This window comes from Copadichromis virginalis, linkage group LG20 (genome assembly GCF_057382275.1).
Source record: "Copadichromis virginalis isolate Kocher_CV1m ecotype Utaka linkage group LG20, C_Virginalis_male_GT1.1, whole genome shotgun sequence".
NCBI lineage: Eukaryota > Metazoa > Chordata > Actinopteri > Cichliformes > Cichlidae > Copadichromis > Copadichromis virginalis.
Genome location: NC_140637.1, coordinates 28,183,048 through 28,207,734, shown reverse-complemented (window position 1 = coordinate 28,207,734; position 24,687 = coordinate 28,183,048). Strand labels below are relative to the sequence as shown.

The 24,687-nt window shown below is 40.1% G+C and overlaps 1 protein-coding gene and 1 long non-coding RNA gene across 3 annotated transcripts in view; one reads left to right on the top strand and one right to left on the bottom strand.

The window, feature by feature from the left end:
• atp9a (ATPase phospholipid transporting 9A) overlaps positions 1-24,687 on the top strand; it is a 67,769-nt gene that overhangs the window by 35,606 nt on the left and 7,476 nt on the right. For both annotated transcript variants that reach the window (XM_085444498.1, XM_085444497.1), the window contains exons 3-26: positions 1,524-1,637; positions 1,835-1,943; positions 2,962-3,020; positions 3,937-3,988; positions 4,975-5,069; positions 5,369-5,449; positions 6,299-6,374; positions 6,820-6,896; positions 7,124-7,284; positions 7,386-7,528; positions 8,131-8,243; positions 8,916-9,125; positions 11,315-11,476; positions 12,054-12,146; positions 12,264-12,347; positions 13,304-13,474; positions 14,915-15,013; positions 17,550-17,639; positions 17,894-18,038; positions 19,580-19,644; positions 21,632-21,787; positions 23,081-23,145; positions 23,350-23,458; positions 23,549-23,606. In XM_085444498.1, coding sequence (XP_085300624.1) covers positions 1,524-1,637; positions 1,835-1,943; positions 2,962-3,020; positions 3,937-3,988; positions 4,975-5,069; positions 5,369-5,449; positions 6,299-6,374; positions 6,820-6,896; positions 7,124-7,284; positions 7,386-7,528; positions 8,131-8,243; positions 8,916-9,125; positions 11,315-11,476; positions 12,054-12,146; positions 12,264-12,347; positions 13,304-13,474; positions 14,915-15,013; positions 17,550-17,639; positions 17,894-18,038; positions 19,580-19,644; positions 21,632-21,787; positions 23,081-23,145; positions 23,350-23,458; positions 23,549-23,606 — 2,587 coding nt within the window. The remainder of the gene's footprint in view (positions 1-1,523; positions 1,638-1,834; positions 1,944-2,961; positions 3,021-3,936; positions 3,989-4,974; positions 5,070-5,368; positions 5,450-6,298; positions 6,375-6,819; positions 6,897-7,123; positions 7,285-7,385; positions 7,529-8,130; positions 8,244-8,915; positions 9,126-11,314; positions 11,477-12,053; positions 12,147-12,263; positions 12,348-13,303; positions 13,475-14,914; positions 15,014-17,549; positions 17,640-17,893; positions 18,039-19,579; positions 19,645-21,631; positions 21,788-23,080; positions 23,146-23,349; positions 23,459-23,548; positions 23,607-24,687) is intronic.
• LOC146685040 (uncharacterized) overlaps positions 16,311-24,687 on the bottom strand; it is a 34,556-nt gene continuing 26,179 nt past the window's right edge. The window contains exon 2 of the long non-coding RNA XR_014917233.1: positions 16,311-16,623. This is a non-coding gene — a long non-coding RNA (uncharacterized LOC146685040). The remainder of the gene's footprint in view (positions 16,624-24,687) is intronic.

Sequence of the window (24,687 nt, the reverse complement as noted above, 5' to 3'; positions counted from 1 at the left end):
AAACGGTCAGACATTCAATGCTTTTTAACCTGCCAGCTATGTGGAAAAGATCCAGGTGATGTCTGACTGTCCCAATTTATGGCAAAGGAAGACTACTGAAGATAATAGGCCAGCAAACTCACAGCTAGTGGTCTTCCTATGCGCTGGTATACTCAGATTGCATCGTCATCTCAACCAAGAGAGCATTTCCGTTAGAGAGAACAATGTCTTGCTGGGTGCTGCATGTCAGTAATAGTGAAAGATGAATCCAGCGTCCGTGACGTCACCTAATTGGTGGCGAGTCCACATTTTGAGGCCTTATTTTTAGTGTTTTGGATGCGCCCATTGTCATTTTCTAAGGCTAAAAATCATCATGTTTGCAAGAGAGGGTGGAGTGCTAAGTGCTGCATTTGTAAACTGGATGAGTAAAAAGTACTGATGCAGATACCTGATGATTTATAAAAGTAGAAGACCGATAAAATACAAGGGTATCGCTCAACAAAGCTGAATCACAAACTTACTGGATAAGCTGTATGACAAAGCAGCTCATAGTGTTTGCCAGAAAATCCTGTTAAAAGTAGAAGTGAGGTTCTGCTCAGTGAATTAACTGAGATGAGGCCAAGGAGACAGCAATCAGCTATAGCTGCTTGTGTGGGCACACTTGACAATCAAAGACTCCACAGCTGGGATTTTAAGACTTAGCAGCATCCAATATGGATGTGTTATTAAAAGATTCATGCAGCACACATTTGTTATGGAGGAAAAGCTACTGGTTGAGACCATAACCAGTTTTTGTTCAAGCTTGTAAACGTACTTTGTAATGTAATTTTTAAGATGGGAAATGACTCGCTTTTGTAGCCAGCCTCAAGTGGTCATTAGAGGAACTGCAGTGAAAACAGATTTGTTTTAAATAACATATTATACTTGTTACACAAAACTAAAGATAACGGAAAGAAACTACAAAAAAAATCCTTCAGGCATACTCAAAGGCATTTTCATTGATGATCAGATGACAAATAAATTCTCTATTAAGTCACATACTGTCAAGCAGGAAAGTAGACTTTTGAGGGGGAAGGTTGTGACATTGGTGTATGGTTGAGGCAGTGAGTGAGCATTTTCCTGTTTTGTTTTGTTTTCTGGGAAATGGCAGCACATGTTATTTTTGGGTAAATTAAACCCTATCTAATATGAAAGCTGCTTTTATCTACTCCCTTATTCACAAGAGGTCCTCATATCTGAGCAGCATTTTAGCAGATTTTTACACTAGATGCCCTTCCTAACGCAGCCCCCGGGGGATTTGTGCCTCCTCTCGGGATCCAACTAGGGATTTTTTGCTTGCTAGGCAAATGTGTACTACACAATGAAGCTCCTAAACCCTACTTAAAATAATACTTGGAATTCTGTTTGTCACAGTCCTGGTTATTATTCTTTGTGGGAAAGCCAGAAACTGAAAATCGTGTATATTCAACAACAGCCTCCATATGCACATTGCTTTGCGAAACTGTGAATATTTCACTCTTGATCCTTTGCCTTTTTGTTCTCAGGTGCTGTTCAATCAGTTCAAGTACTTCTTCAACTTGTACTTTTTGCTTTTGGCCTGCTCTCAATTTGTCGAGGAGTTACGCTTAGGTGCTCTCTACACCTACTGGGTCCCTCTGGTATGTGGCATTTCACTTACTGTTAATCATTAAGGTCAATCAGCTTCATTTTCCATTATTTGTGTTCCTCTTCAATGCTTTTTTAAAATGTACTTTTGCTGAAAATTAAGGTTTAGCTATTTCTTTTCACTTCCACAGTTGCAGCACTCACATAAACTTTATTAGTTACTTTTTCACTGTGACTTGTCACTCTCCAGGGTCTTGTTTTGATCATTACCATCATGCGAGAGGCAATTGAAGAAATTAGGTGCTACCTTCGAGACAAAGAAGTGAACTCTCAGATTTACAGCAAGCTTTCAACAAGAGGTAAGAACTGAAAGCAGGTTTTACCTGCGTCGATTTCTGTGTTGCATTTTTGTTTTCTTAGCAAACATGTCTATTAACTGTAGGAGGTTGGTCCTGTTAAAACTTATTGGGGCTGGGGGAAATGGTGGGTAATTCAAAGCAGAGATGTAAAAGTGTACATAAGAGGCCTTGGTATAAAGTGCTACCAGCAATAAAAAGCATGGGACCTCTTGTGGTTTCCATCACTTTGCCTCTTTGATGTGGCAGCTTGTTTTACCCATAAACACAATGACTGGTTGCCTCCATGGTGGCAGCCCCTCTGCATATTTTGTGGTTTATAGAAACTTTATGGTGTCAGAACTCGGTGTACTGGTTGCAGTTATTTTGTCTAAGTTCCTTTAAATTGTATGTTTATGAATACACGTGCATGAGATATTGCCATATGATCAGTCAAAACCATCTAGAACATTTCATCACTTAATGCTTTTCTGCTAAAAGCTGTGGTGTGAAGTGTTACCGAATAGGTCTTTTTTGTGTTAGCGTGTAAAATGTAAAATGCATTTGTAGAGTAAAGTTCCATGAACCCGAATGCATAGCGATATTAATGTGCTTTAATGTCTTACATATGCAAAGCTCAGAGGTCACGGCAGAGTTCAAGGGTCAGTGATCTCTTCCAAACAATTTTGCCGTTCATTCCAAGTGGAATGAAAGAAAAGGCTCAACTCCCCCAGCATTCTTTCAAATCTTCATGGAGACTTACTTTCCCAGATTCACTCAGGTGACTAGTGAGCCATGCAATTCGCCCAGAGGTCTGGGTTTTGTGAAGACATATTTGCTGAAAAAATACCACATTCTCTCACTAGCTTATAATTAGGGAAACTTTTAAGACAAAAATCTAAATGTTGGGTGGTCTAGATTCCATTTAAATTCTTAACTACATGACTCACGTAAAAGTTTCAAATAGCTTTGTGTATGTGAGACTTTAATCAACATTCAAACTTGCCAAACACTTAACTTTATGTTTTCTTCTGTATTTCAGGCACTGTGAAGGTTAAAAGCAGCGGCATTCAAGTTGGTGATCTAATAATTGTGGAAAAGGTTTGTTGAAGTTTTTTTTTTCATCCACATCTGTGAATAGTTTTGCTTTTTAGACCTGTCAAGTTACCGTTTATATGACAGCTAGTAATGAGGGGGTTGTTAATCTTCTGTGCTCCGCTGGTGACTGAGGTGAAAAGAGTTAGTAAAGATTTTGTAATCTTGTGATCAATGCTGAGTGTCGGCCTGTCAGACTCGATGCGCGCGTGGCATATGTGAACATGAAATGCCTTTTAATTAGATCTGAAATACAAATTCAATTAAGCGCTTTAGTTTTATCTCGAGATTTCATTTATAGTTTCTAGTTCGATATCTGTGTGAGTTTTGGATCTGCTGTGTTGCTCCCCTCGCGGACAGACTGGAGTCCCTGAGGTCTTTGTACATGAAATGTGAGAAGCGCGTTCTGTCTTCAGTTTCCAGCGGAGGGCTTCTCTCTGAATCACTCATTAAGTGCAGTTGAGGGAAAGGTCACACATGTTGTCCTACACATTTTGCTAATATGACCGAGTGATTCCGAGTCATCTGGGTTACAATTCACTAAGTCATCGGTGGAGGTGATGGCAAAAGTTTTCAAATAAATCTCACTTTGAAAAGCCATGCGACTTGCTTTGTTAAACTGCTATTAATCACGTGAACTAAATCTAAACAGTTAGATTTTGCCAAAGCGGTCATGTGAATTTAATGTGTAATATCTTGAGTGAAATGGCCGGGTCAGGCTGAGTGTAAAAGCTGGCTTGGGTCCTTTTAGGGCCATGACAGAATGATTTGCTGAGGGGCTTAATATTTTTGACTGACTGACTGTTGGTAATGTGGCACATGAAGTGAAAAAAAGTCACAAGAGCATAAGGAGGTAGAAGGAAAGTATAGAATCAGGATGTAAGGTTCACGCCATTTTTTTTCTTTCTGCCTTTCTTTGTAGAACCAGCGTGTTCCTGCTGACATGATCTTTCTAAGGACCTCTGAAAGAAATGGTAAACATCTGCCGGTCATTCATCCATATATCCACAACAGGCCGGCTGGGGAAATGAGTTGTTTAAAAAGGCGCTGAGGTGCAGGGATTAGCCCTGAGCTGCGACAGGAAGTCCTACATTGTATAAATCGGAACCGTGACCACTACTAAGTTATCACTCAAAGTTATTGTGGCGAGTTGCCACGGCCACATAGACAAAACATTGTTTGATTTTCATCTTTGTCTCTGACTAATTTTGTCTTTCAAATGAGAAGATAATGAAAAGGAAAATCAAGGGACACAAAAAAAAATCAAATGCAAAGAACAAAAAGAAGACAAGAGGGGAAGATCCCTCATCTGAATAATCAAATATGGATTAGTGTATCATTTGTGGGAGATGACACCAAACATTGACTAAGGCGGTTTAAATTGAAATGCACAGGCTGCTGCTGTTTTATTTATAGCCTAGAAATCCAAATGTGACTAAGAAAGAAACGCTACATGCTTGTTGTTGTTGCGTCTTCCTGTTGGGGGAAGAAAAACATCAACTTTGTTTTACTGGAAATAGTGCTCGGTTATCTCCCATTCCATGTGGAGGCCATTAGGTCAATTATGAAGGGCCTAGGATAGGATTTAGAGTTTTGGGCAGGATGACTCATGCTGGCCAGTGGGGGGGAAGGGGTCTGGTAGACGCTTCCACTTCTACCCCAACAGCAATAAACTGCTCAATCCTGTTCCCAGTAGTCAGTGTTCATCTGTGACCCCATGTTAAAATAAATTCACACATAACATTAACTTAAAAAATTGATGTTTATTAGAAAAGATGAGAATATGATGAACTCGCAGTCTAGCCTTCAGTATGGTTGATAATCTGCTGTAGGCAGTGAAGTGATCAATAATGGAGCTTATGAGTTTCCTTCTTTGAAATAAAAACCTTTCTGTTGTTGCCCCCTAGAGGTGACTGTTTTCATATGGCGTCAGTAGCAGCTCTTGTCCTCTCTTTTCCAGGCTCCTGTTTCCTGCGGACTGACCAGCTTGATGGAGAGACGGACTGGAAACTACGCCTCCCAGTGGCCTGCACGCAGAGACTACCAACTGCTGGCGTGAGTTGTAAACTGTAGATGGAGGCTGGCAGTAACGATTCGACTGGAAACTGAATGTTTGCCCTGTTGTTGTTTCTCTTTTTCTTTTTTTTTATAACAACTAATAAATACAAGAGTAATTTGAACTGAGAGAAACAAGTCTTTTATTTAGCCACTACATGCTAAGTTAAGTATGCAATCTAAACATTAAATTCATTAATAATTGTTGCATGTACAATGTTCTGCACCATGTAGGACTTGTAAAGCCTTTTCTTTTCTTCTTCAGGTAATTTTAAGTCATGTTGTCTAATCTCTCACAGGACCTTCTCCAAATCAGATCATACGTGTATGCAGAAGAGCCAAACATTGATATCCACAACTTTATCGGAACCTTTACCAGGGTAAGTGGTTGCATTGTTACGCTGAACCCTAATCTCCCTTCAGACATGTTAATCTCATCTCCAACATCTGAGTCTTTGTCACTTTTATGCTCGAGCTGTAACAGAAACCGTGCTGAACTGAGTACAGTGATATCAGTGTTGTTAAATACCCCTCAACAGAAGCATGCAGAAAGAAAGATGCTCATTGAAGTGTATTTGTGCTCTCAATTGTTGTCTTATAGAACACAATTTATTGGTTTCATCTATAAAAACTGTGAAAGTGACACTTTTAAGTTGTTGAATGTCTTATTTTAGATCAGGAGCTGTGATACAATAGTGACCTCTCCAGATTGTACCTCGCCTGTCGCCCAGTGATAGCTGGATTAGGCTCCAGTTTCAGCAATCCTGAATTTGATAAATGGTTGAATAGATATTAGATCAGACTTAAAAATGAGTTTCCTTAAAGCGTTTGAGGACCCCACCGCAACAATCACTCAGCTACATCGATAAAAAGTTGAAATCCTGCAAAACTCTTAACATATAACACACCCCAACAAGTAAAAGAGTCCAAATTTAACTCCCTAGCGCTTGCTGTGTTATATGTTCTAAAACATTGAATGTCTTGATGCATGCTCAATCATCCAGGTAAGTAAATCTCCAAAAGTTGATTCTGTTCATCTGACGTAGCGTTTTGTGGGAGAAATGTTTCGTCACTCATCCAAGTGACTTCTTCAGTCTCAGCTGACTACTAAAACATTGAATGATAAAACCGATTAATAGGTTATCTGTGGCTCAATTAGGAGAAGCAGAGACGAGCTGGTTTCTGTCCTTAGTAATCATTCTGCATGTCTGTTGTATCAACTGTTACAGGAAGATGGAGACCCACCAGTTAATGAAAGCCTCAGCATTGAAAACACCCTGTGGGCGAGCACTGTTATTGCCTCTGGTAAATATCTGACTGGTGGTGCATCTATAAAGCTGTTAATATCCAAGTAACCAGGACCTGCGTGTTCACTAAAGCACTGATCCTTCATAGCTGTTGATTTGATGGTGTATCTAATCAAATCTACACTCTGGAAAAAAGCCCAATGAGGTAGCCCTTTCTAAAAAAGCAGAGGCACCGCTAACTATAATTGTAAAGAAAGTGTGCTTCGTCTGTGGGAGAGTGAATCCACTTTAACCGGCACAAGCATGTGTTGTTCATTAAGCAATTAGAAATCTGCGTCCTCCATTCAAAATGTCATTCTTCATTTGGAAAAATCTATTCATGTCAAGATTATAAGTCTGGAAAACGTCTTCCTGACATGCTGTGTTTTATGTTGTACCTTTACTATATTGCCCTGAGGCCGTTTTTTTTGGTCTTTTTTTTGTCTCTGCCTCACTTACTCCAGGCACAGTGGTGGGGGTCGTGATTTACACAGGCAAGGAGCTGCGCAGTGTCATGAACACCTCCAACCCTAGGCACAAGGTACAGTAGTGTAAGCCAGAGCTGGAAGACAGAAGTCTGATCATTTAATTGCATGAAGGTGTTTTTCCTAGTATGTGTTTTTTTATACAGTATATGTGTGATTGGAGTTAACTTAATTATTCAGATAAATTAATTTGTTGCTTCACTTATTTACATTTGCATTTTGTCAGTACACAGATCTTTTATATTTACAGTAAGTAGATGCTTTATGTTTGCTTCTCTTATAGGTTGGTTTGTTTGACCTAGAGGTGAACTGTTTGACTAAAATCCTGTTTGGAGCCCTGGTTGTGGTGTCACTGGTCATGGTGGCCCTCCAGCACTTCGCCGGCCGTTGGTACCTGCAAATCTTTCGCTTCCTGCTGCTCTTCTCCCACATTGTGCCCATTAGGTCCGACTTAACGCTCTTTTTTTAATGGCATCTGCAGTGCTATGTTATATTTACATGTGAGGAATGAAAAATTGCGTGCTTCCTTGTTTTATCTGATGCAGTTTGCGTGTAAATCTGGATATGGGAAAGATGGTTTTCAGTTGGATGATTAAGAAAGACTCAAAGATCCCTGGGACAGTGGTGAGGGCAAGCACCATACCTGAACAGCTCGGACGGATCTCCTACCTGCTGACTGACAAAACGGGTAACCTAGCATACCGTTTTTTGTTGACCTAGTTGAGCAGTAACACGAGAGGATAAAGTGGTGAGGATTTTCCTAGGAGGTATTCTGTAAGACAGAGTTTAGCTGTTTCCTACCCTGCAGCGTTGCTATGCGGTGGGTTTCTTGCTCCCTGAGACTTACAGGACCTTTAAATCATAAAAAATCAAAGTCTCTCATCTATACACACCTTTAGAGCATAACACCTCCACCAGTGAACCTCCACAGGCAGGAGGTGTTACTCGTCAGATTTACAGCCCTCATGCCTAATAAAATGATCGGCCATTTCCACATCCAGAGAGCGATAAGGCCAGTGGGGTCTTCAGGTCACACTAATGTATGTGTAAGTCCCCTGAAGTCTTTTTGATATACTGGCAGAAATGCTTTTAAAGTAAGTGTGAGGATACGGAGGTTGTGTGTAGTGTCAAATGCTTCTGGCATTTTTCTGGTCACCATATGTGGCTGTTACAGGTGACTGATTGTTGTTTGTTAGTTAGATAATTGAATCTCTACAATAGGGTCATAATTTGTGCTGTCAAGCGTGATAACTTTTACTGTTTAAATGTCTGTAATGTAACTTTCAACAGGAACTCTTACCCAAAATGAAATGGTGTTCAGACGGCTCCATCTTGGAACTGTGGCATATGGGATGGACTCAATGGATGAAGTACAGAGCCATGTGTTCAGTGCCTACACGCAGGTGAAAGGTGTTATGTGTATCTTAAGAAGAAAAAGTGACTAAATTGAGCAAACTGTGTCCCAGTATTCAGAAGAAGAGATTCAAATTTAAAAAGCTCTTGAAAGGATTAAAAAAGCAATTTTTTTTTTACAAAATGTATTAGTTTGTGATTATTGTTCAGCTGAATGCTTCCTGACCTCAAATGACATTCTTTATCCCTCTTGACACCAGAGGTTAGTAGAGCAGGAAACAGGATTAGCCCACAAGCGAAGCACTGACCGGACTCCTTTAATGACACCATCATTAACCCTGAGAACATGCAGCCTTCTAAAAATAGCAAATTCACAATGCAGAAGCAAATAGTTCATATTTACTCTACACATCTGGTTATGTTTACAGGCTGCTAACATAGCAATAATGGAAACTGTTGAAATGAAGAAGCTAGTTCCTCAGTCTGTGAAACATTTCAAGTGTTAATGCAGCTTCCTCACAAACTCTCAGTCACTAGTGGCCCATGGTTTTTTGATCTTTTTTTTTTAAGTTGACAGTACTGATAATTAGCTCTGTTGGCTAGAATACTTCCCCTCTCTTGACAGCTGGCAACAGTGAAAGACTCACATAAAAGAAGTCTGTTAAAACGTTTATATTCTTTGTTCTTCTTGCACTAACAGTACCTTCTCTAATTCTCTTCAGCCCACCCATGACCTTCCAGCCTCCAGGGCTCCAGCAGCCACTAAGGTTCGAAAAACCATCAGCAGTAGAGTTCACGAGGCTGTGAAGGCCATCGCCCTGGTGCACAACGTAACACCCGTGTACGAGTCCAACGGCGTGACGGACCAGGCCGAGGCCGAGCAGCACTACGAAGACACTTGCAGAGTCTACCAGGCATCCAGCCCAGATGAGGTATCCAGTCCAAGAAAATGCTGTTTTATAAAAACCTATAAGGCATATAATGATATGCACATTATTATTGTGTAAAACACGGGTGTCCAACTCCAGGCCTCGAGGGCCGGTGTACTGCAGGTTTTAGATCTCACCCTGGGTCAACACACCTGAATCAAACGATTAGTTCATTACTAAGCCTCTGGAGAACTTCAAGACATGTTGAGGAGGTAATTTAGCCATTTGAATCAGCTGTGTTGGATCAAGGACACATGTAAAACCTGCAGGACACCTCACTTTGATCCGTACACAAATGATGACTCTAAAAGACTGTTTTCATATCAACGTGCTGAAGTTGAAAGTGTGATTAGACCTTTATTATTCATTCATCAGATGATATATGTTAATATATAAAGCTGAACTCTTATTTTTTGATGTTTCAGTTTGAAATGTTTAAAATGTAGTTACTCTACCCAAACTAAGACCAAGAGCAAAACAGGGAAGCAGATTTCTAAGCATATAAGATGCGTAGGTTTGTGTTTTTGGTCAAGGCCATTACAAGAGTGTCTGTATTTCTTGAATAGGGAGAGTCTCACAGAAATGCAGTCCACACTGATGTCCTTGATCAGTATGAATTCTTTTGAACGTCAGGAAAAAGGCTGCGGACTTCGACTCGATCCATTTCCTGCCATGTAAATACGGATTTCCTTAATGTGCTCCTCAGCCCATTGCACTTAGCCCCCTCTGAGTTTCCTTTTTTTTTTTTTTTTTTTGCATTTTAATAGCACCCAATACACTATGTGGTGGTCACCAGAAAAGAAAAAAGAAAAAAGTCTGGCATCGGTGGTTTGCGTTGTTGGTAGGAAATGGAGCCGTTTTATTGTTTTAGGTCACAATGGATAAAACAGTTGGCTTTGAGTTGCTGAGACCTGAAAGTTGCATTCAGTCAGTTTGATACAATCGAGGCAGATTCAGTTTGCTTTGCAACAGCTTTCAGGAAGTCTTATTTATAGATCTGGTTTTGTGTGTGAGCACATTAGATGCAATGTCAGTGACTGTTAAATGTATGGTTTCTACTACTGTAATGTAAACTGACAGTTTGCCACCATCCGCATGCAGATGAAAGTAGTTTTTTTTTTTCTTTTTTTTTTTTTTGTTCAACATTTATTAAAATTTTAATAAATGTTCGTTTGTATGGTTTGGTTCAACGAGGAGTGAAATCTGAATCACTTTGCTTTCTGGCTCATAAAGAACATGTCAGCCATGTGGTGTTTGTGAGTCAAGCCATCTGGGTCAAGCATTATTCAGTCCAGTTACAAATGGGCCGCTAACTCAGATGCTTCTGTTATAAGGTAGTGCTGTTGTGGCAGACACCCGATCCCAAAATTCCTCCACAGTGAATATTTCTAGACTCTGACTAAGCATAATCTTCATACTTCCCAACCTGTATGACAAACACTTCAGTAGTCAGAGCTTTGATGACGCTAAAGCGTTTCTGGTCAGACATTTTTAGGCTATGTGGTGCATATTTCCAAAATAAGTAATTTTGGTATCCCAGAATCTGTGATTTTAAAGTTGTTGTAGGAGCAGAGCAGTCTCCCTTATTGTCTCTTATCTGCATCTGTTTGGCTTCTCTGCTGTTCGTCCTGGCAGAAGATGGATGATGAATTGGGAATGTGATCTGGTTTCTAGTCTGGAAGTTATTGGGCAATGCCATCTCCCCTCATTCTCTCTCCCCACACACACACACACACACACACACACACCACCCCCGCACACATGCTTCTATTGTATTAATGGATGTCGTCTGTTGTGTCCTTCAGAAAGGAACAAGCAGAAACTATATTTTCAGTTAAGAAATGGACATCTTCCCAGTTTTTCAATCAATAGTCTTAAGTGCTGAAAATGCTTGAGCTATTGATGTTCTCTGACAGTCTACTTCAAAGTGGCCTTCGCTGTTTTCTGTGTAATTCAAGTAATGGAACATCATATTGACAATGCTTTTGCCATGAAAATAATAAAATGACCCAGGCAGAGGTCACTTTCTCTTAATGGGTTCTTGAATGATGATAATATTTTATTTGGTAGAAATATGTGTTATTAGCTAAAAGCTACATATTTTGCCTTCTTATTGTGCTCTATATATATTTAGTGTCAGTTGTGCATTTTAATGACCGCTCACTAAAGCCTTTACACTGTGCTTTTGATAGGTGTCGCTGGTGCAGTGGACTGAGAGCGTCGGCCTTACACTTGTAGGAAGAGACCAGTCATCCATGCAGCTGCGGACCCCTACTGGCCAAATACTGAACTTCACAATCCTTCAGATATTTCCCTTCACTTATGAGAGCAAAAGGATGGGAATTATAGTCAGAGTGAGTGCCAAAATTAATATTATTACTAGTTGTTAGTGTTAGTAGTGGCTGCTGTCCATCTTGCTCAATATATTTTGATACAAAGGAAATGTACTGATTTCCTCACATCTCTATTGCTTAGAAATTACTTTCAATTACAGTCAATGTAGGTCAGTGGTTGTTGCTATGATGTTGATTCTTGCTTGGTGCTGACTTTAACAAGGAAAACAAACGAAAAACAGATTTGTGCTAAAGTGTATAATCTGAGAAAAACCTCACCTTGTGACCTCTGACTAAGTCGGATGACTAACTTTATTATTGCTGGCTGGGATATTGCTCAGGAAGCCAGGGATTTTTAAAGTTGACTTCCTCCTGATAATATTTTCAAACACTTTTAAACTCTCTTGTGGATACCAAAATAAGTTATGAATTTCTAGGCAACACTAAATAATAGAATGGCGCACGTGCACTTTGGCTTGTGCACGCTGAGTAGAAATCCCCCTGCGAGAAGCACGGCTGGGTAATCATTGTACCAAATATTAAATACAATTTTATGTACCGTTTGCACATGATAAAGCACAAATCAATGTTTTTCTAGGATGAATCAACAGGAGAGATCACTTTCTACATGAAAGGTGCCGATGTGGTGATGTCAGGCATCGTCCAGTATAACGACTGGCTGGAGGAGGAGGTATGTTTCTATGTTTCCCACGAGTCATGCCGCATACCTGATGACACTGATTTTATTCCTGTTAATAGTAAATCACAAACTTTTAGATCACATGCAGATGTTGTCTGTGTTTTCTAGTGTGGGAACATGGCGAGGGAAGGTCTGAGAGTCCTCGTGGTTTCCAAAAAGTCGCTGACAGAGGAGCAGTATCAGGATTTTGAGGTAACAGCCCTCCATGAAATTGACCTACAGCAATCTAAGACAGAGCTCAGAGTTGGGTTTCAGATTCAAGTATGAGAAGATGGGGCTGTTGAAGTGTGCTTAGGTTTACGAGCGTTGTTATACATGCATTGTTTGGTCCCTGTCTAGTAAAGCCATTACAGTTTCAACAGTGTGATAGTAAAACATGCTCAAGTTACATTAAGCATCTGTCGACTGACAAGCATTACACATGATATTGATATTTGGAGGAGACATGTTCAGCATTTCTAAATGTCAAAGTGTGTCCTTGGGTAATTAGACTAACCTCTGACCCCCCCTTCAGTATTTCTACCCCACTGTTCCTCACATACACCAGGCCCCCTCATTGTTTGAGCAGGGCATGGCTGTCTTCCCTGCAGTTGTTAGCCCCAGGCCTATTACTGAAGTGTATAATTGAGTGAGCAGAGCTGGTGGGCAGCAGTGAGTCACCAACTGAGTCACACACAGAGTTTATGTTTCTGTATGAGTCACACAGATTGTTTTTGCTTTATCTCACTCACAAATTGCCCTCGAGCTGAAATGCTAAAGATGGGCGTTAACTGATTGATTATGTCTGTCCTGTATGCTGTAAGTACAGTGTGCTGTATGTATAGCTATTTTGTTTAACAAAGCTATATTTATAGCTTTCAGGGCTGCTTGACAGTTTACATTTATACACAGATTTTTGTATTTTGCTATTTTTGTATTTAAAGTATCAGTGCATTTAGGATGGTATATAGTAGGTAGACTGCAAATTTGGCCTTATGTATGCACAATGCATGACATATTCCTAGCTCATTTTATTCCTTATTTGTTTTTCTTGACTCTCCTGGCTGACAGCCACATTCCTGTTTTCTTCTTTTATTCCTGGCTGTTTCACTTCTTGCAGTAATTTCACAGTATTTAAACTTTCTTATCCTCCCACTACGACTCTCCAGGCACGGTACGTGCAGGCCAAGCTCAGCGTCCATGACCGCTCTCTGAAGGTGGCCACAGTGATTGAGAGTCTTGAGATGGAGATGGAGTTGTTGTGTCTGACTGGGGTGGAGGATCAGCTCCAGACTGATGTCAGGCCCACTCTGGAGATCCTCCGCAATGCAGGCATCAAGGTCTGTGGGGTGGGGTGGGGTGGAGTGGGTAAATGGCCTTACAGTGCACAGTAGCAACAAACTAAGAAGACAAGCACATATGTTTTTCATATTGGCTGTATGTATCTCAATACAGCCTTCATTTTTTCCATCCCTTAAACTTTAAAACTGACACTTTAGTTATTTTAGATGTTCAATTCAGGCGACGTCCACACTAGCCCGGATAGATTTGAAAATGGCGTTTTCGTGAAAACGTTCCGTGTCCACACTATCATTTTCAGTCGTTTTCACAGAGTTGTGCGTCCACATTGAAACGGCCAAAAACGCTTACGTTCCAGTACTGTGCTTGCGTGAAACGCACGACGATTCGACCTACCTCATTTCTGTCAGCCGTTTATTTACTTTCTGGCTCTTTGAAACGTCTTTTGAAACGCAAAATATTGAGGAAAAGCACCGAGTTTTTTAAATGGACTAACAATGAGGTGGAGTTGTTGCTGCGAGTAACACAAAAACAGCGTTTTCAAATGTATCCGCTTTGGAGAGCGTTTTCAAAACGCTGTCTCAGTGTGGACGGAAGGCTAAAACGGAGAGGAAAGATTCGTTTTCAAACGAAAACGTATTAGTGTGGACACAGCGTCAGTCTTTGAAAAGGATGCTCTTTCCCAGTATGCTCTTCATAGGTGCTAAAGCACAAGCGTAGCTCATATGTTTCACACCAAAAGGTAAACAAGAGGCACTTAAACTAAACTTCAGAAAAAGTAACAAATCTCAGTTTCTCCGGTTTATTGTGACCATGGCAACAAATATGATAACGATTCAACTTACAGTCTTAAGTCTTTACTCTAAGCCCGTTTTCATCCTCTGCTTTAGTACAGCAGACAGAAATAGAGTCAAATTTCTTTGGGTCATGGCATTTAAAAATTTTTAAAAATCAGCAGCTATGTAGTTTTCCAAAACTCTTGACAAACTACTGAACATGGAGTCAGTTTCTTCTTTAAAAAGTCATCCAATAAAAAAATAAATGTGTGTGTTTTATAAATAAACCACACGAACAGAACATTGCTTTTTAAAAGTTACCACTCATGTAATTTGTTAAAATGAAATTCAGCTGTGTTTGGGTGGAGTCAGAAATGTCAAGATCTGAGGATAAAATTCCCCCAAACCTTTTTTGTGATATTGATGAATCAGTCATGTCAATTCTCTTATATGCAAGATCCAAAATACTAATGAGAAAGAATTTGGATGCTGTGATACCAGTCTGTGTGATGACTTGTGTTATTTTTGTTTGAAGCACAAGATCTAAACTAACACTGTTTTTATTGGTAAAATTGCTCCACAGGCTTTTTCTTAAAAGCCCGTGGAGCAATCTTTACAGGCTTTTATTATCAAGATGATTCTCAAAGTCTTATATCTGGGTTTAAAGACACTGGAGTGGGATTTCTGTCTCTGTTTCCTGTGTAGGTTTGGATGCTGACCGGAGACAAGCTTGAAACGGCCACGTGCACTGCTAAGAACGCCCATCTGATCACCCGCAACCAGGACATTCATATCTTCAGACCAGTAAGTCCAAGAAACAGACCCGTCTTTCTCTTGTGCACATATCTAGTGGGTAATAGTTGATTTTACTCCAGGGCTGATGTCAGTTCAAAGCTGCCCTGACAGTTTCTTGAATCTGTCAACCCACGGGCATCCAGGCTCTGTGACCAAGGCCCATTAGCTAGTGGTCATACAGCCCAACACAACTACGCATGCAGGCCGAGCCAGCATCCACAGCTGAATAAATCACCTCCCACCAGTGAAAGCATCCAAGCCACTGTCAAAGAGAACAAACAGCCCTTCGCTCAAACAGAGGAGAAACCAGCTGAACCACTCCCAGAGGGAACATGCAGAGGGCTCACTTCCTAATTTGTTTTGCAGGTTTCAGGCACTGTAGCTGCTTTGATAGTCCCCTTCTGCCTTAACCTCTGGATCCATGCCAGAGCAGAAGGAGCGTCTGCCATATAGGAAGGTTAGAACTTGCGTACAACTGTGGTTACTGGAAGAGAATAACAATGGTTGGCAGTGCTTAAAAACCTCTGTCACCGGGGGACGGGGGTGTGCTGACTGGGCCTGCTACACACACATCTGGATTAGTTTCCTGGTGGCCACCAATGGCCTGAACTGGACTGACGTATGAATTGTCAGTGGTTGAAGGATATTCATTCCAGAGCATAGCTTTTGTTGACAGATTAACACCATGCCTTGTCAGTGCTGAATTTTTGGAGAATTTGAGTCTATATTTGAACCTGACACAACTGTAAAGAAATTCTGTTTATTTTTTCAATTTTTTTTATGCAGGATATTATCCCGTTTCCCCTTTCCATTTTTCTTTTAACACACCCTTTTAATATTTGCATTGTAATACATCAACAATACACTACAGGCTAGTTGTGTGCAAATGTAAGGACAAACCCTGAATAATTTGCATATGCATAATTTTCATTTTAACCTCCTCTGTGGTAAGTATAAAAACATTTTTACAATAGGGTGAAATTACCTTATGCCTTTTTCGTGTCAACACATGCCTCTTTAAGACACAGTGCTCAGCTAAAAGGTCAATAATTTTACTTTTTAATTTAATCTGAATGATCTTATGTTCTTTCAGTTCAGTCATTTACAGTCCAGCTTTTGTGATATTAAAATCTTCTAATATTTCTAATATTTTCTAATATTACAATTTTAAGGTTTTTTGTACCAGCCTTGCCTGCATCTGTGGACTCAGTTACTTCCTTTTCAGGTCGTGTGTCACTCCCATTCTCATAAATGCAATAGCTTTTGATACCTTTGGTGGAATTTAATGAAATATACTCACTTGGACTCAGAGAAAAACTACTTATATTTTCATGGGAAAATGTCAAAGTCGCTTTGACGTAATGTTCTGAGTAATTACATGTGGCAAAAACATGTAACTGTACTTGAGGTACAAGATCAAAATTGGCCTAAACTCAAGAATTCACAATCTATTTATGGTAAAATTTTATGCACTTGTCTAACAGTTGCATTTTCAGTCTGTGCGGTGTCTTTTAGTTGATTACTTGGCTGAACCTCCTATGTCTTTGTGCTCTTCTCATCTGCTTTGTGCTGCACATTTTGTATCCAAATGCTCACTTTCACTGTGACATCATCTTGTTCTGCAAGAAAAAGAAATCGTGCAGTTATTCACCAGTATAGCAATATTTCACATGTGGTCAGATGCTCAATTTGTGTCACCAGTATTTGATTCTGACCTCTCAATTAATAATCGTAACTAAAGATATTTTGTAAGGATGGACAGGCGTGGATATAAAGTGGAACTTGACGGTTGGAAACAGTAAGGTTTTAAACTGAGTGAAGTTTCAGGCTCATCCTGCTCTTTACTTCTATTCCCTACATCAACCTGATATCCGCCTGTAGGCTCCACAGAAACATTTAATTGCCACTCCAATTTTATTTCAAACACAAGTAGAGATAGGAACCTATATGCCGAATTATACTTGCTATTCAGTAGCTACATGGTGCTGTTTAATAAATTAAACATTTGCATTTATATAGCGCTTTTCAAGGCGCTTTACAATTCCACTACAATTCCACTATTCATTCACTCTCACATTCATACACTCAAGCTACAGTTGTAGCCACAGCTGCCCTGGGGCAGACTGACAGAAGCGAGGCTGCCATATCGCGCCATCGGCCCCTCTGGCCATCACCAGTAGGCGGTAGGTGAAGTGTCTTGCCCAGGGACACAACGACCAGGACAGAGAGCCCAGGGATCGAACCGGTTACAGATGCGCTTCCCAACCCCCTGAGCCACGGTCGCCCCCTCAGTCACACAACTCACACTCGTGAGTTGTGTGACTGAATTCTAGTGTATTTAGCTAGTTGAATGTCAGCTAGGTGTTTGGTTGCTCTAACATTTGTCATTGCTGCAGTTGGAGAGAGACAAGCTTCCCTTCTTCTGTCTGATAACAGAGAGACAAACATGCAAAGCCTGGCAGATTTTCCCCTGTGATAATTCTACATTAGAGTGTTTTGTTGGGGCATACAAGTGCATTTAACAATGTGGTTGCTATTGGTATAGGTGACAACACGAGGGGAAGCCCACCTGGAGCTCAACGCTTTCAGGAGAAAGCATGACTGCGCTCTGGTGATATCGGGGGACTCGCTTGAGGTAAGTGTGCCACTCAGACTGTCTAACCCACATCCCATTAACTTATATCTCCTTATGAAACTTTGACATATATTCTGCATGAAGCGTGCACAATATATCACTCTGGAAGTGGTGTCTGTGGTTAGAGTCACTATCTCAACCACAATAGGAGCTAAACTGTAAGTTGAGTGGAGGTATTCGAGCGCCACAGCTGAAAGCAGTTAAATGTGGGTGCCTGAGTGTTTTATCTGTCCATTATGCTGGTTTTCTTGCAGGTTTGTCTGAAGTATTATGAATATGAGTTCATGGAGCTTGCGTGCCAGTGTCCCGCTGTGGTTTGCTGCCGATGCACCCCCACTCAGAAGGCTCAGATAGTCCGACTGTTGCAAGAGCGCACAGGCAAACTCACCTGTGCAGTAGGTGAGTGGAAAATTTAAACTGGGCCAGCATGTTTTTCATTTGTTTAAAGTTCTTCCTTGCACTGTTTTTTTGCTGTTGTTGTTTGTTTGTTTGTTTGTTTGTTTTAGTTTTAATATGTGTTTCCAACTTTATAATGTTGTTATGCTATTATAATAATGAATAATAATGAAAAAAGCTATATCTCTCTCTATATATAAATCTACATCTCTCTCTCTCTCTCTCTCTCTCTATCTATCTATCTATCTATCTATCTATCTATCTATCTATCTATCTATCTATCTATCTATCTATCTGTCTGTCTGTCTGTCTGTCTGTCTGTCTGTCTGTCTGTCTGTCTATACATACATATTAATTACATACACACATTAGGGGTGCAACAATACTCGTATCGATATTGAACCGTTCGATATAGTGCTTTCGGTACGCATATGTATCGAACAATACAGTTTCTTTTATTTATTTTATCAACTTTTCTTCTGACGATGCTGTCTGTGTTGAGAGCTCAGTGGATCTGCGTTCGACTACTCCGCCTAGGCTGCACTGTTGAGTGCAGATCCAATGAGCGCAGTGCAAGCTAGCAAGACAGAAGCTAAGCTCGTTGCAACATGGCAACTGCCTCAACGCTACCCAAAATTGAACCTCCCCCACTCTCATTCAGATCTGGCGTTTGGAACCATCTTGGTTTTCATGTGACGTATGACCCTGATGGTAAGCGCATCATGGACAAAAGTAAAACAGTATGTAGGACGTGCCACAATGCTCAATTGGTGGGAACTAGTGCGTTAGCGCAGTTAGCTCATTAACGTGTTGGCCGTCTAGCCCCACGCACAGGACGATCGTTAACGGAGATTTGCCGCCTTATGGCGTTAATGTCATTTTAACGAGATTAACGCTGACAGCACTAGTGGGAACACAATGAATATGACTGCACATTTACTGCAAGTGGAAGCAGACAAAAACAACAAGCACGCATGCTACAAACTTTACCCGAGTCATTTAGACAACCGTTAGCACATGATTCTCCTTAAGGGGACCTGATATGTATAATATGCTGCTGAGAATATAGCCCAGAAGAAGAGTATAGTATAGCTTTTATTTTGGAAAGAGCCATTTCTCTGTAATAAACTCTCTTTTCCAAAGATGAGTGATTTCTCGATCAGATAGATTTATTTATTTATTACTTTGTTGTTTCAGCAACATTAAATTTAAAAACTGTACTTTTGAGATAAAATATATATTTATAATTTTAATAAATGACAAATTAAAAAGGCATGAACATTTTTTTGTATCAAAAAAATATCGAACCGTGACACCAAAGTATCGAACCGAACCGTGAATTTTGTGTATCGTTGCACCCCTAATATATATATATGCGTTACTCTAAATTGCAACCCAGTGAACTTGTAGGAGCTTGGATCTCTTAATCAGGCCAAATTAAGGGAGTGTCTTGTGAACATGCACTTGATACTTTCACTAAAAGTTTGTATTGGTGAGTCACTGATGTGAATCCTGACACCTCTATGGCTTTTGTTTTCTCTTAGGGGATGGAGGAAACGATGTCAGCATGATCCAGGAAGCGGACTGTGGCGTGGGAGTGGAGGGGAAAGTAAGACTCTCCATCTCATCGCTTCACATTGACGTGCCACTCGCACAGATTTTTGCTTTCTGTTTCCTGTCAAGATCTCTCTCACATTCAGAGAGTTGTAAAAGGACATGCACACAGATGATTCCTTTTTTTGAGGAACTATTGTGTGAATAGAGGAAACAAAATGACAGGATGCTTTGTGCTTTGTATTGTATATTTAACATAAAAGTAAGAATCTCCCATCAGCCCGTCTCTTCTACTTCTCATTGTTCTCTCTGAAAGTTGCCTGTCAAGTTGGTTAGTATGCTCAGACATGGATCCTTGTATTTGTGACAACAGTGGAATTACCGACAGCAGACGGTGCAGCTGTGCTCCTGGTTTAGTCTTTACTCTTTACTTTTTAACATAAAGTAAATAAGCATATTAAAATATGGAGTTTAGTACAGCTGACCGTAAAAGTTAAAAACTGCTCAATAGTTGACTGTAAATTTTATCTTTATTATGAAGAGAAACAAACTTACAAATCTGGTTGCAAACTAAAAGATGCTGTAGGTGACATACATCAGCGGTCCCCAACCTTTTTTGCACTACAGACCGGTTTAATGTCAGACCATTAAGGTGTCGCACATAAATACAACAAAATAAAATGATACGACCAAGACAAAAACTGTGGTATTTTGTAAATATAATAATAAACGCGAATTCACTGTGTAATTGTGTAACTTTATTAACGGCGTCCTCCTGAAATGCGCCAACAGCAATGAGAGTAACATCCTCCTCTCTGTCCCTTAATGCTCTTTGGTTGCTGTGGTAACGTGTAAACATTTCTTTCAAAATAAGACACACAACTACAACACGGGAAAAGACCCAGGGAAACCGGGTAAACGATAAAAACCATAATTTCACACCCGGGCCTCAACTCTCGTGGCCCTGTACCAAACGACTCCACTGATGTACACAATTTATCTTTTCCGCTATCTTCTGTGTATTTATCGTCCATCGCTTTTCTTAACTGCTTATCCGTATAAGGTTTCACACAGCTGAAGCCTGTCCCAGGTGATATTGGGGCGAGAGGCTGGGTAAAGGATGACAAGTCCGAGACAGGGCTATCAGAGGCAACCATGCATACTCACATCCACACCAATGCAGATTCTGTGATTCTCAGGTTTTTCTTCTGCTATGTCCAAATTGAGAAAGTTCACACCACAGTCAATCAAGTTTTTCCTACAACTTTTTCTCCATATTTTTAGCGTGGCATCGTTGTCCTTTCTGCAGTGAGAACCACTGATCTAAGATAACATGTTCAACTTTGGATTGTAGGGGAGATTCTATGCAGGCACAAAGAGAACATGAAAACAAATAACAGCAGGCTGGAACTCAGAAACCTTTTACTGTGAGGAAATGGTTGCTTACTACAGTACCACCATTCTGGCAATGATGCCCCCTATCCCAAAGATTGTTGGGATAGGGGGCATCATTGCCAGATCTTAACTCTCTCATTTCATGCATACTGCATAGACAAACTCGTTCAGACTAATGTGCATAAAAAGCTGAAAACCCATTTGGATTTTGGAAGGAAGATGGTGCACTCACAGGATGGACTTGGCATCTTAAATACATTTTTTCTGTATGTTCCAAACATAATCTTATGATGGTAAATAAAAGGTGGAAAACCACACAGTTATTCCTGGGCTGCTTGTCAGAGAGGAAGCTAAAGGTTTAATAACAGAAAATCTGCAGTTCTTCTATGAAAATCCTCTGGTTCTAACATCTCAAACATGAATATTTGCTCGATTTTTAAACAGGTGACTTATTATGTGCAATGCTGCTTTTTGTAAATTTGTATTGCTAATTATGAACTTTATGCTTATTGTACCTTCAGTCTGTTTCCCCCCCCCAAAAAAAAATGTTTTATTTGTACAAAATCAATTCACAATACTCAAAGCATGCTTTTCAGGTCAGTCTTTGCGCAGTATGTCCTCAGTGTCCTCTGCTGTGTGTTTGGCAGGAAGGAAAGCAGGCCTCTTTGGCTGCCGACTTCTCGGTGACTCAGTTTAAACATTTAGGCCGTCTCCTCATGGTCCATGGGCGGAACAGCTACAAAAGGTCTGCGGCCCTCAGCCAGTTTGTCATCCACAGGAGCCTGTGCATCAGCACCATGCAGGTAGACTAACAAATACACAGTGTCGTATTGGTTTGTGTGCATGAGTCATGTAAACATCAAGCTGAATAACTTAGAACTACAAGTATTTTCCACTTGCTGTGGGATAGTTTCTTGTTTTAGTTTGCAAAACTGTCACTACTTTATATTTTACTCCTTTATCAGTCTCCAGTTGTAACAATTTAGGTAATGCACCACACACTTGAGAGGGTGCTTTTTTCTGTGTTAAATATTGTGCTGGTAATCAGGATGTCAAGATATTTCAGTATGTTGTGAATTAAATTTAACCTTCTAAAAACAGTAAACTTCAGTGATCTAGAGATATTTCTCTTTTCTTTATTTTCTTTACTCCCATGCTCAACTGCATAATGTCAAAAAAAGGTTGAGATGATTACAAGCAAAAGGACTGTGTTTAGTGTTTGAATTTAGCTAATCGGTTTGGCCCTTTTCTGCTTGTTTGTAGCCAAAACCACACTGCAAAAAAAGTGTATGCAGCCTTAAAGTTAATGCAGGGAGGTGTTTTTTGTTCTTACTCACAGCACCTAAAATCTAAATGTAGAGAGCATCAGTTTGGGGAGAGGCAGGGAGAGGTTTCAGGGGTGGTCTTGAAAGGGCGGGATGCATGATGACTCAGAGAAGGCAGTCTGTGGTGCCCTTCTAAACTGCCCCCACCAGGCCTAACAAGTCTGTCTAGTTCCCATGTCCCAGTCCAACATCAGCCCCCGCGGTGGAGGGGCAACCCATGACTCATTGTATCGTGGACTTTGGGGTTTTGGGGAGGCCTTCCTCCGCATGTCTCACAATAACACCAACCACAGCTGGAGCTGTGACCTCTCCAGTTTGCAGCTGTCTGACTAATTGACATCTCATCATTTTAAACTGTAGAATTTACCATTGTAGTCCAAGTATTTGCAGTAGTTTGATTTAGAATGATGTCCTTGTGGTCACCTTTTGATTTTTGTGTTCCCACAGAAGGTTAATGTTTAAGCTGGGTTTCTTTTAATGGGGCGTATTACACTTTCCCATTTTTTTTTCCATAGAAATGTTATTAGAATTGGTGGATGGTTATATTAAGGATGGCCAAAGCAGTTACCCTTAAAATGTGAATCATGCAAAGTACTCGATTAAAAATGAGTATAAAAGGCCTCCTTTAATGAAAGTATGGTGTTTTTTCTGTCATGGAGTTCAAATATCAGTGTGTCAATGTTCCAATACTGCTTATAATATCATTTGGGTGTTGAAATGAGAAAAATCTCAGATAAGAGTTTCTCATTTGTTCTTCTTCTGTTTCTTTAGGCAGTTTTCTCCTCTGTTTTCTACTTTGCTTCAGTCCCACTCTACCAAGGATTCCTGATTATTGGGTAAGATACACGCTCTGAATGGAGATGACTTATCAAGAGAGCATTTAGCTGCCTTGTGTCCCTGGCATTTCCTCTGTGTTAAGACTATTGAAACGTTTAAAAGGGAAAATATGCAAAATCTTACAATGAAAGATTTCAACCAATTTGTACACGTGACATTTTATCTGGGAAGTATTCATCACACTCGATTTTTGTCTGTTTCAGCTATTCCACTATCTACACCATGTTCCCTGTCTTCTCCCTGGTGTTGGACAAAGATGTTAAGTCAGAGGTTGCCATGCTATACCCAGAGTTGTATAAGGATCTTTTGAAGGTATCTAGTAAATGTTCGCAAATTAACTATTGCTGTGCAGGCACGTAGCTTTGAATCGGTGAATATGAACGCACTGTCTTCTTTTCACAGGGTCGACCACTATCTTTCAAGACGTTCCTATTATGGGTTTTAATAAGTATATATCAAGGTAAGAGAGAGTTTGTGCAAACTGCTGGCAATGAGTCAGTAATTCTAAATATACTTAATTTTTAAGTACTTTACAACATCTAAGCTGTATTTCAGGTCATATGTTTGTTTAAATGTTTGTATCTGTACAAGACGTCTACACTGGCAGACTGATGAGTCACTCCCCGTCAAACAAACAAGATATATTGCTTAGGTTCATGACTTATCACTCTTGAAAAGCCCACACACTTTCTTCTTTTCTTTAGGGACTTTGTTAAAGAAAAACTTGAGGTAACTTTCCGACATGGACCGTTGCAATGAAAGCTGTTTACGCGGGCATTCTAAACTACACCCCGAAACCTTTTTTGTCTATTTCTGTCGAAACACTGTATATCCAAGCAGTGGTAAGGGCGTTTTTTGCAAACCACTTCTGTGTGTTTGTATCATTCTTCTCGGTCCTATTCATGCTTGTATGTTAAAGGAGGCACGATTCTATTAGATAGAAGAGTGCTACTGTTACTGGCCAAAGATTACTTTGGAAAATCTCTCATAACAACCATAATATGCAGGAAATGCCTAAATGTAATGGTGTTTTAAGGAGGTAATGAAGTAGGCTTTGTTCTTCTTATATAAGAGCAAATTTTTCTCTTTTAAATTAATATTTTGATTAATTAATTTTTTTTTAGTCTCTGTAATAAGCCAAACACATTGGCCACTTTATTAGGTACACCTTGTCAGCCTACCTTAATTCTTTACTGCGATGGTTCAACGAGGCACTGAAAACTTTACTCTGAGATTTTTGGTACATATTGACAAGACAACATAAAGTAAATAAACAGTTGCTGAATCTCCCATTTCTCCACATCCACATTGCAAAGGTTCTCTATTAGGTTGATCTCTGCTGACTTTGGAGAACATTGAGTACAGTGAACACGTTGCGATGTTCACAGCATTTGAGCTTTGTGACATGATGGTTTGTTATCGAGCATCAGAATCAGCATACTTTATTAATCCCCAAGGAAATTATGTGGTTACAGTTGCTCCAGTATAAATAACAGAAACAGACTAGACTATTTAACAATATGTTACAGATTTAGGAAATT